The 19,581-nt window shown below is 28.4% G+C and overlaps 1 protein-coding gene across 5 annotated transcripts in view; it reads left to right on the plus strand.

The window, feature by feature from the left end:
- Positions 1 to 19,581, plus strand: part of LOC142333860 (uncharacterized) — a 69,224-nt gene that overhangs the window by 36,374 nt on the left and 13,269 nt on the right. For 2 of the 5 annotated variants that reach the window (XM_075381424.1, XM_075381423.1), the window contains exons 4-6: positions 315 to 449; positions 1,205 to 1,271; positions 4,646 to 5,242. In XM_075381424.1, coding sequence (XP_075237539.1) covers positions 315 to 449; positions 1,205 to 1,271; positions 4,646 to 4,659 — 216 coding nt within the window. In that variant the 3' untranslated portion in view covers positions 4,660 to 5,242. Of the gene's footprint in view, positions 1 to 314; positions 450 to 1,204; positions 1,272 to 4,645; positions 5,244 to 8,056; positions 8,159 to 10,362; positions 10,507 to 13,517; positions 13,758 to 19,581 lie in introns of those variants that run through there. The other 3 variants (XR_012758726.1, XR_012758727.1, XM_075381422.1) reach the window with 3 other exon arrangements.

Below are 19,581 nucleotides of genomic sequence, written 5' to 3' on the forward strand. Positions count from 1 at the left end.
TGATTTAATATAATAATTTTCCTGGGAAGCAAGGATCTCATAAGCATATAAGGGTATTGTTCTATAAAGGGACTGTTAAGAGGTTACCGTCTATATGAGCTATTGCCTTAGCCTCGAAAATAAAGTCACAGCTTTATCAAAAACAAAGCTCACAGATATAATGAATGTTCGTGGAATATAGGCCTAGCTTAACAAAAGGAGTCTAGTTTGAAGATATTACACTTGATTGTGTAAGTATAATTTTATTTACTTTCGGGTTTTTTTTTTTGTCATGTCATTAACTGTAGCATTAAATTGTTGATTTTATGTTTTAGGAAAGTGAATCGTTGCAAGGGAGAGAGGAGCCACTCGGTAACGGTTATGATACTTATACTGAAGTAACAGATCCTGTTGCGTTTGAAGGGATCGAGTTTATTAAATATGAAGATCATGAAATTAAAAATGAAGCGGTAAGTTTTATCATGCAATTATTTTATAATGAAAGTGATGTATGAAGTTTATGCTCGCTCTCTCAAAGCGTATTCATTGGAGTATTTATATGAATGAAACTTTATATATGCACTTATTGTTGATTCTTTAATTTGACTTCATTATATTTTTTACAGTATTTTGATTATTTCTTTAATAATAATTGAATTTCAAATGTTGAACTTGCAATTACGGGAAGCATTACGCTTCTGATGCTTTACCAGATTGATCGATTGGGACTGCCACATTGGCCAAAAAGATAATGCTATTTTACTACAATAATAGCATTATCTTTTAATGCGACTGTACACATGTCTTGGATTGTAGCTGCAACACTTCATTAAAATGTACGCTTTGACAATGACTTGTGGAAGCATGTGCTTTATTCATCTGATTTGGCTCCTAATGATTACTTCCCTTCCAAAACCTGATGAAATGGCTTGCTAGACAAAGATCAGTTTCAATGATGCTAAGGTGAGATAACAGCTTACATCACAGTTAAAAAAAATCACATGATAACTGAAAATATTCAAAAGTTGAAAAATCTGAGTAAATGTATCGAACTGTAAATGAACTAAGTTGAAAGTTTAAAGAACTTATTGCCAAATTTTCGGTTTTCTTTGTCAAGTTATGATTTTTCTGAACAACCCGCATATTTGTTTTAAGTTGATTTATAAAATTACTTTTCTCAGAATTAAAATTGTGATAACTGAGTTTGCTGTTTTTTTTTTTTAAGCCGGCACATCACGTGGACCACTCTGTGTCAGTAGCAGCAGCTGGATTGGCAACTAGCACGAACACATGTAAGAGTAAATGAACAAGATAGTAAACATATTTCTCTTATATTATTCACTATATTTCTCTTATTAAATTCTATATGTACTTTCTCCTTAGGCTATTTTAAATAGAATTTATTTTTAAAGTATGTATTTTGACTAATAATAATGACATAATATGTAATTTAAAACCATTTTTTTTTTCCATGCAAGATGTATATTATTTCACACTTAGAAATATTTGAGCAATATTCACAAATTTTCTGTCACACGTGTTTATAAGATATTTACGCAGTTATCTGAATAATTTTACTTACACGCAAAATATTTCCATAATATACATTTATATACTGATATATTTATAGAATTTCACGATATAATAAAAAATATAATGCTCAGAGTCCGACTTCATAGACCACTGTAAATAAACAGTTCACCATTACAGCAGGTCAGGATTACTACAGAGGATGATGTGTCTCAGGTCGACACATTTCTGAAATGTGTGGTTAATTGAAACCAAATCGCCATAGAACATCGGTATCCGGGATGTAGTCTTCAAATCCGTATAAAAGTAACTGCCTTTACTAGAATTTGAACCTTAGAACTAGACTTCGAAATCAACTGATTTGCAAAAGACACGTTTACCACTAGACCAACCTGGTGGGTTGCAGCAGATCGGCTGATTACGATCAAATACATATGAAAATCCCTCGCTTCATACTGTATTTAAACTAACAACTAGTGTTATCTGTCATTGTAGAATACTACTAAAGAAAAAAAAATATGTAAAACATCGGAATATTACGGTAGAGAATGAATTATAACCAGACAAAAAAGTTTATGTTGGAATATAACGTCAATAACTGGTAAGGGGTTAATTATAGTGATAATAAGTACACATTTTTTTATATGTATATTTGGTAAATGACAATCAAGAATATTTTTAATAATACATTCTTGCAATTCCTTTGCAAAAATTTTCTATATTATGATGAATATCAAATTTTAGTCATGCATGGTGTTATTCTTGTGCTATAAAATTCCATTTCCGTGTTCCATGCAAAAGCATCAATCTTGTGTGGCTGTTTAAAAAATAAATAAATATTATTTAGAATCAAACTCATTTATTAAAAATTTATATTTTTATTATCCGGTATAAGATTAGAATTCAAAATACGGTAACTGTGGCAAATATGTTAGGAAATATTTTCTAAAGGTAAATGATAATTATCACGATAAAAAATTTCACCGTAAGCAATATTAACACTTATGTCGGTAAGGTTGGAAAAAACAAAACCAGGAAAATTACCACAGCAGTTTAGCATATTATATATGATTGTCAAAAATTACAATTTGTAGAATAATGTGTAAGCTGAATAGCAGCATTTTTAACATTTAAATTTGCATGATAACATTTAACAAAAGAAATGTATTTGATGTTTTCCCACACAGAACCTGGTTTATTAAAGTCACCTAATATTAATAATAATTTAACTGTGGCTGCACTCTTAATGTGTGTGGTGAGTGAATTAGACAGAATTTTTCAGCGAATATTTAATGTATTCCTGGAAAGGATTCGAGAACAGTGATTAGCTTCCAAAACAAGAACCCATTCCTTGATCTATTAAAGCATTGTTACAAAAACTACTCACGGAGTGAAACTTGTTGCACACCGAACCATGAATAGTTTACAACTGACAGCAGTAGATTAGAGTAGTAACATTCACAACCAATAATGATGCTAATAGAAGTGTTGAAGGTAACGTTCAAACAACTGCAGTTCAAACTCTCAGTTCGGTTTTTAAGTTTCTCACCCTATGTGTGTAAGTATATATATTAGCGCTTTTGCGATGCACACCGCTTCATCAGATGGTATTAAAAACTTTTTTAAAAAAATTTGTAACTTTAAAAAATATTTAATACATTGAAGAAAAGATGCACACCACAAAAGTGCTAATTGTAAGAATTTGAAAAAAGCAAGCAGTAAGAGATGTTTTCATTTTATTTATTATAAATTTATTGTTTTTATCATATTATTATTTATAATATAAGATTATATTATTATAAATAATTTTTTCTTAGTTTTATCATACATATATATATATATATATATAAATTAACAGTTCTTTTTAATAAGCGCAGCATTTTACAATGTTTTAATATAGGTTAGTCGACTTCAATGTATGCTCCTTTTTATCTCGTAGACGATAATCTTAATTCTTGCCAGATGTTTAGGAGCATCTGTGGCATTATTAGACAAACAACTTTAACAATCTTCATTTTAAATCGTCCAAATTTCAAACTTTTTTTTTTATAACTCTCAATAAAACCTCAAGCAAAAAAAAGGTTCATCGGAGAGATCTAGGTGCCTGTGCAGTTTGACCTCCTTGCCTGATCCAGCATGCGGGAAAGTGTTGATTAAGAACATGCTAACATCTCAATAAAAGTGGTGTGGAGCACATGCTTGTTGGAAACTGAATCCTGCAGTACTCTGAGAAACGGCAAAATTCTTGCACGTTGCGGTAGATGTGCCCTGTCACACTGTGCTCTATGAAAAAAATACAGTCCCATGACGTTATTTTTTTTTCTATAACTGACACTGACTTTCAATATGTTCCTTTCATTTTTGATTACTGTATGGGGTTTCTAGTACACCAAATTGGCGGCAATCATTTGGTTTAATGTGATGAAGGAGTTGTAACTTGTACACTTGCAAGTGGAGTACTTATTACCAATGTCATGAACAGTAGAAAGAGGAATTTGCAAATTTGCAGTCCATAACTAGACCACTTAATAGACTTAATGGGACTGGCAGTGAATGCATCGCTTACTTGATCCACAGTCTCTTGTAACTAACAAACCTTTTGATGACTTCCAGTTTGTGAAACGAAGCTTGCAATCTCTCTTAAAGTTGTATCCTTGGAATACGATAGACTTGGATGCTCGAGAATTGATATTCCATTCGGTTCATGCAAGTCATTGAACGTGCGTAACTGATTGAAACTACTTACCAAAGCATGCACTGAACGTTTTTTTGGGGTCCACATCTTTAAAGTTGCACTGGAGTCGGCTTGTCTGCACATGTGTATTCTGCTGAATCTGAGAGTATACTGAACAAATCTTGGGGATATATCCTGTCATTTGAGCCTGTGTTATAAGATATTACAATGACCGATTTCCTAAATAGAGGCCATTATGTTTTGGGTACCTTTAGCACAGACATCCTGTATATAAAATTTTATATATGTAAAATGTGTGGGTTTGTAGATCTGATTAAGATGAATATAGAAGTAATAAATATATTGACTGTTATAAATTTATTAAATAGTTTTGTTGTAATCGATATATTTTTATATTAATTCATAATTACCTTTTAATTATTAGTTATTTTTAATTTACAGGTTACTATCGGTAAAGGAACCGTCAAGGGAATTACCAAGAATTGTATTACTTGTAAGAGAAGCGTAAATAATTCGGTATATGATGAAATTATAAAAAAAAAATTCAGTGAATGTACGTGTGCGTACAGTGACAGAAACTTTAGTTGAAAATGCAAGTAGTGAAAACAAGTTACCTGCGCAGAAAGAAAAAAATTGGTTTGTGAATATTGCAATGAAAGATTCACAGGTAATTGTTTAAAGAGACACATTAGCTTTCATGCTAATGTGAAGAAAAAAATTGTCAAAAGTCTGTTATTCATGATAATGATAAAAACGCACCTTATTACTGATAATGAAGAGAAAAATTATGTTTGCGACTTCTGTCAAAAGTCATTTAATATTAAATACAATTTACAAAAACATATTTTTAATTTCATATAAATGAGGGAAATTATGTTGGCAACTTCTGTCAAAAGTCATTTATTAGTAAATACGTTTTATATTCATACAGAAGTGAAAAATTATATTTGTAAGTTTTATCAAAAGTCATTTAATCATAAAAACTCTTTAAAGGCACATCTTATTATTCATAAAACACAGAAAAATTATATTTGCAAGTTTTGTTAGAAATCGTTTAATGAAAAATGTAATTATATTTAAATATTCATACTGAGCAAAATTAATTTGTACTTTTATCAAAAGATTTTAATCAGAGTTAAATTTAAAAAGGCATCTTAATTGTATCCTTGTTAGAGAATCCATATGGTCTTCAAAAATCTTATATAAGAAAAAAATTAATAGCATGTTTTCAAGTGTGCATAAATTAAAACAGGTATAATAAAATTTATCCAATGCGTATAATTTATTTAACATTATATTTTTCTCATTTTGTATGTTACAACTTAAGGTGCGGAGGTACCTTGTATGCCTCAAACACAGATTTATATATTACTGTAGTTTATAATATATGGGTGATGTTTATGAACATTTTAAGCCCAGAACCATTTCCAATTGGATAATTTGGTAGATGCTGAGGAATTCCACCAGCTAAGAAAAAGCGGTGTAAAAAAAATGCGTATAAAGTTTACAAGAGAGACTTGTTATAAAAATCACAACTTTCATGTTTTTCATGAACATTGTTTTTTAAATGCATTTTGATAAATAACACTGCTCGTGAACGAATATAAAATTCTATAAAACCTGAAAGTTTACTTCTCATCACACGTCTTACATTTTAGTAATGTTATCAATATTGACCTCAAAATCTTTATCGGTTTTTAATTTTTTATGTACTTGAAAAAAATGACTGTGTCTTTCATATATTTATCAATATCTTTCAAAATGTCTTTTTTTATTGTTATCTCCTGATTAATTATTTTCCTCTTGCTTCTTTTTCACTAACAAACATGGAAAAAAGTGCTTCATAACCTTTAAAATAAACAAAAATTAACATTTTGACATGTTTTGAAGTAAAATTTTGAAACGTATGTCTTAAATCATTGTAATAGTTCTGTTAAATCTCAAATATATTCTGTTCAATCTCAAATATATTCTGTTCATAATAGAGAAAGGATAGAAGCTGCAAACCTACAAAATTGAGGGCAGAAACTTGAGATACCAGGTCTCCCACCGTTCTCTGAAATTCTACCTGCAGCTCTACTAGTTCTTCTCAAATACTACGCATTTATACCTGAAAATCTACAGACATATTTTTGAAAGTATAAACTGTGAGAAAATGTAAAAAAGATTATAATTTTTGTTTACCTGATAACTTAAAACTATCTCTGAAAAAATTAAGAAAATTTAAAATAAAAATAAATACTCTGTTGCTTCTGGTCTTTTCTGCGATTACTTTTAACAGTTGTATTTGAATTTTTACTACTTCAAAATCGTCTGCTAATTGTGACCCGATCTTCCATAAAGGGAAAGCAATCTCTTCCTAGATTGTCCTTTTTCTAACCTAACTGTTTTTCTACCGCATTTAGTTTTAATGTTTTCCTTCATTCTTTTATGACTATCACAATTAAAAGGGATTGATTGCATTGCTTTTTTTTTATTTTAATGGTTCTGATAATTTAAAATGATTTAAACTTTAGAAAAGGCAATGGAAAGTGTTCGGTTAAAAAGTTTATAATCTATGCAGATTATTAATTTGACACGTACTATTTGTTCTTTTCAAGATCTTCCCTTTCTAAACCACCCTGATATATTCTTCAAATTGTTAATTGATGTGCTCTTTTATTTTATTCTCAATAACTTCTGTAAGATTTTGCAGGTTACTGTAAGAGAAATTCCTCTGTAATTCGTAACTTTCATTTTCTCCTTTTTTGTGTAGAGGATGAATTGGAGCAGATTCTTGTAGTACTTTTTCTCTCTTCCAAATGTTTTCATGTAATTTCTACAGTAGATCACGCATTAATTAACCTAATCATCATAATTTAAAAAATTACACAGTTATTGGGTCCTCACCCGGATGCTTTATTATTTTTTAGAGATCTGATATCACATTTTTTATTTCTTATTTATTCTGGGGATTGAGTTTTTTAGTTTAGTTACTGGTTCCAAACAGTCGAGCTTTTAAGTCGTGTTTTTTGTATGATGTTAATAAATAACATTTTGTTCATAATATAAAAGATTTCAGAATTGTGTAGTTTGATTCTACAATGTGACTGTGAAATCAAGACTTTAACATCTGCTTAAATATTAAGTGGATTAAACGATAGTTTATATATATTTATATCTATTTTAAGAATTGTATTATCGATTAATTTTCAAATAGACATTCTAAGATATTTATTTTTTATCTAATAAACAAATTTCCACAGAAAACAGGTTGCTTCTTTATTTAAAATGTATCATTCGTTTTCGTAAAAACAAATCGATTGTATTATTGTGTAACCGGATGCAAGTTTATTATATTTATCTTTACTAATTATGATGATTAAAACTAAAGTTACCCACTTTATCCAACTTACATGGTGAGACTGGTACTAATGTGTGTCTACATCCAGGTTTCGGGTTTGAATCTCAAGTTGGTTTTGAATTTTTTAATACATTACATAAATAAATTATTAGTAAGTACCTGTAATTATTGGTTATCCTGTCGGATTTTAAATAAATAAATAAAAGATAAAAAATATGATTTATCAATATCTTTTATTAATTTTTCTATCTTTAATGGTCTATTAGTTATTATTGTGTATGTTTGTACACCGCCTATACTCCTTATTCTTTTATTTCATTATCAGTGACTGTAGCCACCGCCTGTTTCCACTTGATATTATCGATAACATGTAATAGAATGAGTTCTTTTTTCTCTAATTCTCTCTTTATACTTGTACATTATATAATCCTTAAGCTTAATGTTAGTATCCATCCCCCGGTTTATGAAAAGGATACAAAAATCTTTATTTGGAATTGTGCGCTTCAAAGTTCCAGCAGTTTGGTGTTTTGCTGTTGTGTGCATGCACATATAGGAAAATGCATGGGGGGCTGCAAGAGAGAGAGAGCACTGTCGCTCCCACAGCACCGGCCCTAGCATGCTAGTGGAAGGTAGGTTTTTTTACATGTGTATGGAATGTTCCTTATTCATTCCCTTTTCTAGTTTAGTCGGTGGAAGGTATAATAAAGTCAGTTGACTTTTATAAGTAAATAAATAACAGTAATATATTTGCATTATTGATTTTGTTACAATATTAATTTGCAATGTATGTTACTGTAATTGTGACCGTAATTTATAAATAAACACATCAATAGTAAAAAAAAAAATCTAAAAAAGAAGTACACTTTAAAAATCTTAATTTTGTATTTCTGTCAAAACAGCTTTATAATTATTTTAATATGGACAACTGTTGTCAGATTTTGAATTGCACCAAATCCTTACAGAGAAAAATTTTATTGATATGATTTCTTATTACATAAAACTGTTAAAAATGTGTCTTGGAATGTTCAAGTGATTTAAAACATTTTATGAATTATTCATATTTTTAAAGCGTATTAAATAAATAGTGTATAAGTAACATCGATAACAGACACGAGAAGTAATTTTTTTTACTTAATGTACTTACTTTAACATTATTTCACATGTTTGTATTTAAATGATTAAAGATTTATCTATTGATTTAATTACAGCAAAAAGGAATTTTGAAAATCTAAAATACACAATTTAATAAATTATACAAATAAATAAATTAAATAATAAAAATAATTAATTAATAATATAGTTAATCGATTAAATAAATAATTTATAAAATACACAACTTAATAAAAAAAATTAGATTTATCATAAAAATTCTATAAAATAAATTTTTAGACGGCTTAGTCACTGAGAGATTCATTGTTGTACTGAAGTAATGATGCTGTTTGATTGAAGGATTTAAATATATAAAAAGAATAATCAAATAATTGTTTATGAAAACTGGGTTTGTCATTATGAGACACACCTTTTCTTTTGCTTGTGATCTCTCCATCGGTCATTATATAGTGACTTTTGACAAAAAAATAAAAATATGAAAAGCAATCCACTTTTAAAAACATTGAATCTTTTCTGTTAAAAGTACCTTCTTTAGTGGATCTAACAACAGGCAGTTTTGTTAATAGCATTTTTCTTAAAAAGATTAGGAAACCACTTAAATATGTATTAAATGCATTTGATATTATCAAATTTGGTACATCTGTAAATTTCTTACTGTTCAAATGTGTCAAAATCTTGGTTTACATATAAATTTTAATAACATTTTTACACTGTTTTTAGACATTAATGTGAAAAAAAAATCAGACATAATAATTGCCATAGCTTATAATATTATAAAGCTAATATTAGGTTACAATAATATATTTAACAACAGTAGCTGTGCAAAAATTTCAGGAAATGTTACTGCTATTTTTAAAAAAAATACATAAACTCACAAAATATTTACAAAAACATTTATTAATAAGCACACCAACTGAGCGGTATAAAAATTAAACTGTAATATTGGACTAAATATTGCTTTGGAGACTTGATGTACATTCAATTACAAATAGAAGGGCCCGTACAGAAATCATTCTAACACCATTCAATTATTTGTTTAAATAAAGTAAAAGTTAAAAAATAATCTGAGCTCTGGTATTGTGAGCTATAAGTACGTAACTGGTGTCAGCCAGGATACCTCAATTTCATTTTTTTATCTTCACATTTTTATTTATTCATGAAATTTGTTGCTCACAAATTGTTTAAACATGACTATACAAACTTCAATTAAACAAAAATTTTTATTAAATAAAATATAGCTATAAAATCTTAAATATGTGTTCTTGCCAAAACCCTTTTTTCCGTTAATTTCTTTATAATGCCAGTTTTTTTATAATTTTTTTCTGTTTAAGCTTTTCATAGTATTTTTAAATAATCATAAACAAAGTGTTAAATAGTAAAATAATGAAAAAGTAAAATAAGAACTTAGATTTTGATTTTAACAGTCTTCATTTTTCAGACTCATTTTCATTGTTGTAAAAAATTAAACTATATACTTCTAAATCTATTTACTAATAAAAATGTAAAATTTATATAAAAATTATTTATTAACTTTAAAAATATAACTAAGAAAAAAAAAGCCTTAAAGAGTACATAAATATAGCGATTAAAAAATATAAATTTCACTACTTCATAACACGTGACACAAATTTTTATTAGAACTTTCCTGACAAATTGGAGCAGTTCATTTCTGACATGGATATTTGGTTTTCTTGTTGTTTTGTAGGGCAAAATGCACATATCTTCAGTTTTTCAAACAAATTGGGTATTTCTTCTGAATTTTCTGATCCGTTCAAAATTTTAAGGATCCTTTTGATTGTGAACATCAATTCGTGTGGAAGATTTTTCACGAGTAGTTTTTCACTTGCGGGTAAGTAAGTGACTTTGCCGAAGTCTTCATAAAGTCATGTTGAGTCATCTTATCTGATTGGGTAAATGACTGGTGAAGAATGCAAGAATTTACACCACTTCCCATGTCGACAAGCATGAAGGAGATTGCCATTGTCTACCTCTGTGTCCTTCGACTGGTTGTGTAGTTTTCACACGTTTGATCAATTCAATCAACACCTCCTTTGGTTAAGCTGTAAAATGAAATTATTTCAGGCTTATCAGTGTCAGGGTCATCATTTGGCGAGTGGTGCATTGATGACACTAATACAACAGCTTTCAACTTTTTCAGTACATATGAAAGAAGAGTAATGTTCTCAGTATAACCATAGAGAAATGATGTTTGCATTTTACTAGGCTAAAACTGAGGAAGAATTTACTTTTTTTTTTTTTTTTAAATTCCAACATATTTTAACTCTCTCTTTAGGAGCTCGTTTACTGTTTCGATTGAACTAAACCAATTGTCCACCGCGACATTTCATGATGTCTTCCTTAATTGATTTGATGAGCTATTGTATAGATTGTGTTGGAATGCTGAATTTTTTCTCTTCACAAGTTAAGAGTTTTTCCATCACTGCTTTTCCCTGAGTAAATATATGCGTTATATAAATAATGGCTCCTGGCCTCTGCCATAAATAAAATTTTCACACCATACTTTGCTGGTTTTCGTGGCATGTACGTGCGACCCTTCCATCGACCCTGAAAGGGTAGTAACATTCATTCACGCAGACTGTGGGACCCAGTCTATAACAAACCTGTGAATTCTCCAAAAATTTATTAAAAATTCCAGATATTGCTGCTGCATCATCGTTTTTTCTCCTCAATCTATTGAATTGATAAAGCATAAACACACCAAAAGAAACAAAATTGTGCAACGAAACACATCTCATCCAGTTCCATCTGTCTCAAGTAGTCAATAGATTCATTACTAAATTTGAAAGTAGCAGTATAGCGTAGCAAACCAATGAAAGTTTTCTGTTCAATCATATCTAGATCCTGAATGAACGATAAGTTTTTCTTTTGTACTTTTCTCTTAGTTTAATAATTTTGTTATTTGTTCACATAAGAATTTCCTCTAATATTTCCAGAGTAAAAAGAAGATTCCAAACGTCTTCTATGTGGTTTTGCTCCTAATAATTTTGCCTTTGGTTTCAATCCAGGTAGTTCCAAAATAATGATATGCAGTCTTGTTCATAGGTTAACAGGTGGTTGTTCTTTCTCCGCCAAAAAAATTCTCTTTCCCGTAGAAATAGGAATAGATATGTCGTCTTGGTGCAGTCAAATTTTTACCTTCAGCTTCTTCCTCAATTTTTTCCTGTACCTCTAATTTTTGGTTTGTATCATATTCAGCCCTATTTGCTACATCCACTTCATTACTTCATTATTTTTGTGCTTCTTGTTCTGATTCTGTATTGTGATCACTTTCGCTTAGATAATCTGGATCATCTTTGCTATCATCATTCCTATCAAATTCTTCTAGGACATTTGAAACCATTTCTTCTAAATCCTTTTCGAAACTTAATCGGGTACCTTGTAAATCGCGACACGAAGGACCTAGTTGTAGATCAATGGCATCATTACAGCTTATTTCACATATATCATTCATTGTTAAAAAATTTATTATTAAGAAATATTTTACAGAACTAGAAACGAACTATTAAAATGAATAAAAAGAAATAAAATATAGCGATAAAAATAAATAAACAGTATAAAAAATGAACTGAAAGAAAAATATATTAGCATAGAAACTATACAAATCAACCACTGAAAGCACTGTGAATAATGTAAAATTAAAATAAAAAACAACTACAGCAACGATTAAGTTAGTAACAGAACTGGTGTCATATGTTTTTGAGACTGCCTAAAAAACAAAATACAATAACTCACCACTTGATGTGGCAAAAAAAACCATGATCTTCACAGCAAGTACTACGCATAACAACTGGAAGGTAGGTAAAGTGGATCGACCATTGATCCAATATTTGAGGAAGGGGAGGGAGACAAAAAATGACAGCAGTCTGTGAGACGTATGATACCAGTTAATGGTTAAACAAAAAAAATATTAATAAAATACTTAGTTTTTTTTTAGTTATTACTATTAAAACTATAATTTACATGCTGGAAAACCATCAGGTAAAGAATAATGCCATTTTATAATAGAAATTTCAACGTAGAAATGAATCCAATTTAAAAGTAAAAAAGACAAAAAAAACAGCACTTCAAACTAAAACAATAATTTTTATTATTTTTCTTTTCTACTTTTAGAAATATATGGTGAATTAAAAACAAGTAATTCAGGAGGTAACAATCAAACTGTACTTTGTCTAATTTTTTTTAACACTTAAGATTATTGCTTTGTTATTGAAATTAAAGTGAGAATCAAATAATGCTTTTTCATATAGTAATTAATGTAGAAAAGTTAAATTTCAAACAGTACGTTTTTTGTTCATAACCAGATTTCATTCATAGAGTGATTTTTCCAACTAACCGATGGCATAACTTCATTTTCAATCAGCTGATTACACATTTCATCACAAACAAAAGTGCAAACCTGCAAAAGAAATAAGAAACCATAAATTTCATTAAGGAAAAAAGGAAACATTAATTTTAATTAAATTCAGCTAGAAAATTTCACTGTTGACCATGCTGTCATTAGTGAAAAGAAAAATGATGTCAACAGACTTCTTATAAAAATGTTTGATGAAAGCTGATGAACGATTACAGTGGTACAAGGAAATAATTTTTGGTTATCCAACAGCTGATAAAGAAGAGGGTGTAGCTGTCTAGAATATGAAAGATGTGATATGCATGTTTAAAATAAAGACTGAAGAATTCTTTGGTCTATTGTTTAAAACTTTTTTTTTAATTTTTTTACTTAAGCACAATTGTTTCATAGGCCTATTTGAAATAATTTATGTTTTTACAGAGTTTTTTGAATACTATTAAAAATGGACTAACTAATAATAAACATTTTGTCCAATTTATTTTTTTCAGATTTCTTTTGCAGTACTTTTTTAATATGTTGTTTAAATAAACTTAAAACCTTGTCTTAAAGCAACAGGTCATATTTTTGTTCTTCAAGCTGGAATTCACATTAAAAATGTTTTATTTTTTTTCGATTGCTTTTAAGTACATTGCCTGGGACAAAACACTTTTAAAAACTTTGCATTGGGATTACTTGAGGAATTTTGTTAATAAAAATAAAAAATGTTGAACTTCCTATGTTCAGTAAAGGTAAGGTTAAAATATTTAAAAAATTACAAACGGTACTTATGTCATGTCTATGTAGTAAAATGAGGTTGTTTATCTGAATACAAAATATTATAATTGTGTAACAAATAAATTTAAATGCAATAAAATACAATGTAAAATTATTAAGCCATCTTTCTTTAAATTTTACATTAAATTATTTCTAGGATAATGTATATTAATTTCTATTACTGTCTGGAATGATGTTGAACGAAGACTTGTATCTTCTCTCAGAAGTAGGGTAGCATGTCGAAGTACATGTATATTTATGCCTGTAACTCCAAAACAATTATATTTTCTTTTATATATCAAATTTTACAGTTATCAAATGATTTATTAAGTAAAACAAGTAATACAGAGTTTTCTGGCATCACAGTCCCATCTTTGGGCATCTATTTTGGCATAATAGCAACATTTTAATAAAAAATTTCTTTTTCTTAACAAAATAATAATAACAGCCTTATTATTAAAGTTCTTATTAGGCATAAACTCTGTGAATAATTTAATTCTGAATTTTTATGTATAGAAATTTTTCTTGAGTAATATGAAGAGGATAAATGAATAGTACATTAATTTTTAACCCAGTTAAATGTATTTTGATTTATCTTTTTTGTCTTAAATTATATTTCAAATTATTATTTTTTTTTTGAAACCCAGAACATCAAAGACCATATAAGATCAATTTTTCATCAGCAGCTATTCCTAGAGCTAAAATCATGTCAAGAGTTTATAAATTAGGAGTTTTATCTGGAGTCTGTTGTTCAATTAAAATCCTGGGAAATACCTCTATTTTATATTATTAATGAGAATACAGCTTACCCCCATTTCAATTACATTTGTGGTCTATGATTACTGTTTACATGGCTAGATTACACCTGTTGAATTTCTAAATCCTTTTACAAGTTTCATGCACAATCGATCAAACACAATTTTTCTATTCATAGACAGCTATATCTGTCTGTAACTTTATGACTAAATTATTTTTCTTGATAATTGGAAAGCTATGATTATGAACAGTTCAGTGGTGGTTTGTGGATGTGAATTTAGGGACTACATTCTCTTTTAGCCGAGACAAAATGTAAATAAATTACTTTAATGGGCTAAAATTAAAACATCTAGTAAAAGTAAATTAATGTTTATTTAATATTAAAATTGTTAAAATAAAAACTTAGCTGTTAAATAACCGCAGGGTCTCAAAAAATCTTACTTTTTATAATAGTAGTGTTATTTTTATTATAAATGCTATTTGCACTGATGCTCTGTGATGAATATAGAAAAAAAGATTGATTTGTCTGTAACCTTTTATTGTAGTTACTTACACGTAGTGCAGTTAACACTTTTCTTTCTCTGAACTGCTCTTTTTTCTTTATAGTTTTCACTACTTTTGTTATAGTTTCTCTTATAAAATTCTCTTCTTAATCTTTTATTCAGTTTTCTTCTTTTTTGGAGTACCCCTGGCATGCCTTTCCTTGATCTCTATGTACCTCACTTTGTTTATAGCTTAACTTTCAATTACTTCATTACGTACCTGTACCGTTGCAGTTTTCTTCATACCCTCAGATTCTTAACCTTTTTTGTCAGTTTCCTTAATAATATTTTTCTTAATGGCTCAGTATACAGCATAGGATTCTAATCTTTTCCATATGTTTTCTTTCATTTGTTTTTCTTTATTGACCTCACTTCCAAGTAGTTGGTTTTTTGTATACTTTTTTCAAATTGCAGTAATTTATATATATATATATATATATATATATATATATATGAGTAGTGTAGGATCAAAATAAGCAATCTCCACTTTCTTTAATTTTTTGTTATAATGCAAAAAACTCCCATCTTCTTATATTAACAACTAGAAATTATTTTATTTGACTAAAACATAGTAAAAAATATACTTTTCACAGTTGAAATATTTTTTTTAAATCAAATTTGAAAGAGCGTTTTATAATTTGAAGTTTTTCCATGGAGATTGTTGGTTTTGATCCTCAAACAAATGGATATTGTCAATCTTGATCCAAAAAACAAAATACAGTTCATGTTTTCTTTAAATAAAATAGATTATTTCAATTCCAAACATTAAAATTTTTACGCTTAATGAACAAAAAATTTAATAATAGTGAAGAATTATATTACAAACAAAAAATTACAACTTAAATTAAAATTGAAAATTACAATTATTAAGATAATTTAATAAGAAAATAAGATAACTCCTTATTTTTTTAAACTTGTAAATTTGCTGACTCTTCTATGAGTTGAGTAGAGTACTCACTGTTACTTGCTACTATGTTTTCTTCAGCAACAATGTTTGGAAGTTCAGAAGAAATCACTTTTATCATAATAAGAAAGAAAATTAATGGTGCTTCACTTACTACCAAAGTGTTTTGCTAAAAGTTTTCATACATCTATAAGTTTTAAATTACATAAAATAACATTTTCATATGAACTGATTTATCTGGATTTATGATTTCAAGTTTCCTTCATTTTTTGAAACACATTTTTGATGGCAAAAATTCACTTCTGTAATACTGCTGTCCTCTTACACCCAGTTATCTTTTCCATTTTTCTAGTCTCTTGCAGCTGGAAAATTGGAAGTGCCAATTACTGGTTACTTTAAGATGGGTTTGTGCCTCCTTTCACCAATCATAAATAGAACAGTCGCACCCAAATTTGAATACTGTAGCCATTTATGAAAATATTTTAACACAGTCATTCGAATCAACAGTGGTGTCTTTCATTTTTACCTTCCTTACCATAATTGAAAGACCCAGTCAGTTTGTAAATAAGAATGACTGACCAAAGGAAAAATCAATTGTACTTTTTTATATGATTTGGTGCAACTGATAACCAACGTATGCTCATTGCATTAAGTATGTTATTTTTGTTTTGGCCAGCACAGCCATCAGTCATTAGCGTAATGGTTGACTTGTCTGTTGAATCGGAATTCATTAAGCAGCAGTATACAGCAGATTCTAAGGTATTTGAATCTTTTGGGAATTCATCCTCTGTCCAGTAATAAGTAAAAATATTGTTTTGATTTAACTCAGTTTTAGGATGCCTCCTTACAACTGTGAAGTCGTGCATATACAGCTGTTTACATAATATGCCAACCGATCAGGTACCTTAGGCAGTACCTGATTTTTTTGACAATCAAAACTAAATAATTAAATGGTCACTGTTTTCTTTTAACAAGCCGTAAAATGCCTTTGTTCTGAATTTGTGAACTCTTTTATTTAATAAGAACCACCTTTTCTTCAGGGCACTTAGAATATTTTCTTTTATCTCTAAACACTTGGAACAAACATCAGTTCTTGGAGAACCAAGTCCTTAATTAAATTTTTATGTAATATTAATTTCTGAAGGCGAATACTGCCGAACACTTGTACCCCTGTAATAATGAGATTCTACACATTTTAAAGAAAGATAAAACTGAACAATACTTTCTTTTGCTGGTTTTTTTTAAACTTTTTTGTCTCCGTCTCTGTTCTCTTTAGGACTTCTTTCCATTCTTAAAAAATTATTTACAACAATTTTGAGTCTGCTGCCAGTAATTCCTAGCACATTTTAAAATTTTTTTTTGACATACCGGTATCATTTGCTTTTTAGCTATCTGAATGAAAGCTTTACTTGTAAACTGCTTACCTTGGGACTGAATTCTTAGGCCTTCGCCTTTTTACAGAACACTTGAACGGAATTTAAGAATGAAACTGACTTGGTATACCTTAGCTTTAGAAGAATAGAGTTCATCAAGAAATTTCCGAACACGATCTTCACAAAGAGTCGTGCATTGAAAGGCATCTGTGCTATGATTACATGTAGGAAATATTGGCAGTGTTCTTGCATTGGGTCTGTAACAGAAAAAGTACAACGGTCTTTAATATGATGAATAACATTGTAAAGAATAACTAACAAAAGTATTTAAAATATGTAACTTAAAAAATTACAAAAGTAATTTTTTTTTCTAATCTTTTCTTTGACAAATTATTGTTATTTAATATTTTTTTTTGCAAAAAGAAGGCGATCCACAAAATTTAACCTGTATGATTAGTTGAATTTTTAATCATACAAATAATTTTCAGATTAAAATTTTCAACTGGAGACCAAATAACTTGTATCGTTATAAGAAAGGATATGAGGTATACATCATAAAATAATTTGTTTTCATAACCATTACACCTACAATTTTCTGGCTATATTCAATTAACATAATGTTTATACATTAATAAAATTAGTGTAATTGGTACTTACTTCTTCTGCTTCATCAGATTTCTTTTCCATTTTTGTGGATGTTGGATTCTTTTTCTTGCTGTAGTAGGTGTTATTACTTTTGGAGAAACTTCCATTGTTATTAAAAAATAAACATTTGATGTTTACTATCAAATTACCATGATATGGCTAATACGTTCTTAAGGCAAACATATTCTGCAATACTAAACTAATATAGATCATTTGTTTTGATTCACCCAATCTAAATGAGATTGTTGCTTTTGTCAACAGGATATTGTCGATTTTTATTAAAACACACTATTTCAAAAGAGCTTGAAATATACATTTAAACAGATATGGTAACTAAATTTCATCGAAAAGTGAGATTGTTTTTCCTACATCACTCATATATATAATTACTTACCATGTTAGTGGAATATTTCCTATTCTTTACCAGTTCTGAACATTTTTCCTATTAAGTTTACCCCCTGTAACAAAAGTTATAAGTTTACTTTTGTACTTAATATTTATTTATATTTGGTTTAAGCTTGTATACATTGAATTGGTAATATATCTATCTAAAAGTGTGTTCTATCTTCCTTTAAGTATCTAAACCTAATAAAGCAAATAACCAAAATGTATATTAATATTAGTGTATACTAGATATATAATTTTAATAATACATATTAGAATACATTTTATGTTTAGTTTTCTGAAACCTCAAAGCACATTTCTAGAAATTTAAAACTACAGATTTCTTTTATAATTCTGTAGTTTTACCCACCTGCTACCTCTGATCATTTGGTGAACATTTACAATATAGTTGTTATGAATAGCTTGTTTGTTACAAAACTATTCTTACAATTTTATTATAAATTTTAAATCTTGTCGATTTAATTACTAGTTTATCAGTAATGATTTAAATAATTATGTTATTGGTATTAAGAAATAATTATTTTTAAGATTACAAATTAAGGTACCTGAATTTTTTTTGGTCTGGAAATAAATTTCATCAATTTTTTAAATGTTGCTACGATTCCTGTCTTAACTCACTGGTGGTTAAGCTGAGAATTAAATATTGTATGTTTGGTACAGTACGGAAAAGATGCTTACTGGCATATATGTCTTGTTTAGTATTTTCTAAGTTATGAGTTAAGTCATGATAGTTCAGTAATAATAATTGTTTGTGTTTTTGTGGGTAAACAACTTTACTAGCTTTTATATTCATGCATTTTCTTGTTTATATATAGTGTGGTTTTAATTAATGTTAACAATAAATGTAGTTTATTTTTACATTATGAACGTTGCAGTAATGATTCAGTTTTAAAAATACATGAATTTTTCTGAAAATTAAAAGTAAATTAAAATTTGAGAAACATGCAAATTGATTAATAATTTAACAGTGTAAATAAATTTTTGTTGCTTAATAGCGTTATTCATTCTGTGAATGATTGAAAATCAACAAAATTTAGATATTAGTGAGATTTGGTGAAACTTGAATCGAATCAGACTACAGTTCTTTTAAAAAATTACAATTAATTGGTTTTTTTTATTGAAAGTTTTATTATGATTTTATTATTTTGTGTTTTACTAACAAAATAGTTTTAAT

The sequence above is a fragment of the Lycorma delicatula genome, chromosome 13, assembly GCF_047948215.1.
Source record: "Lycorma delicatula isolate Av1 chromosome 13, ASM4794821v1, whole genome shotgun sequence".
Taxonomy (NCBI): Eukaryota; Metazoa; Arthropoda; class Insecta; order Hemiptera; family Fulgoridae; genus Lycorma; species Lycorma delicatula.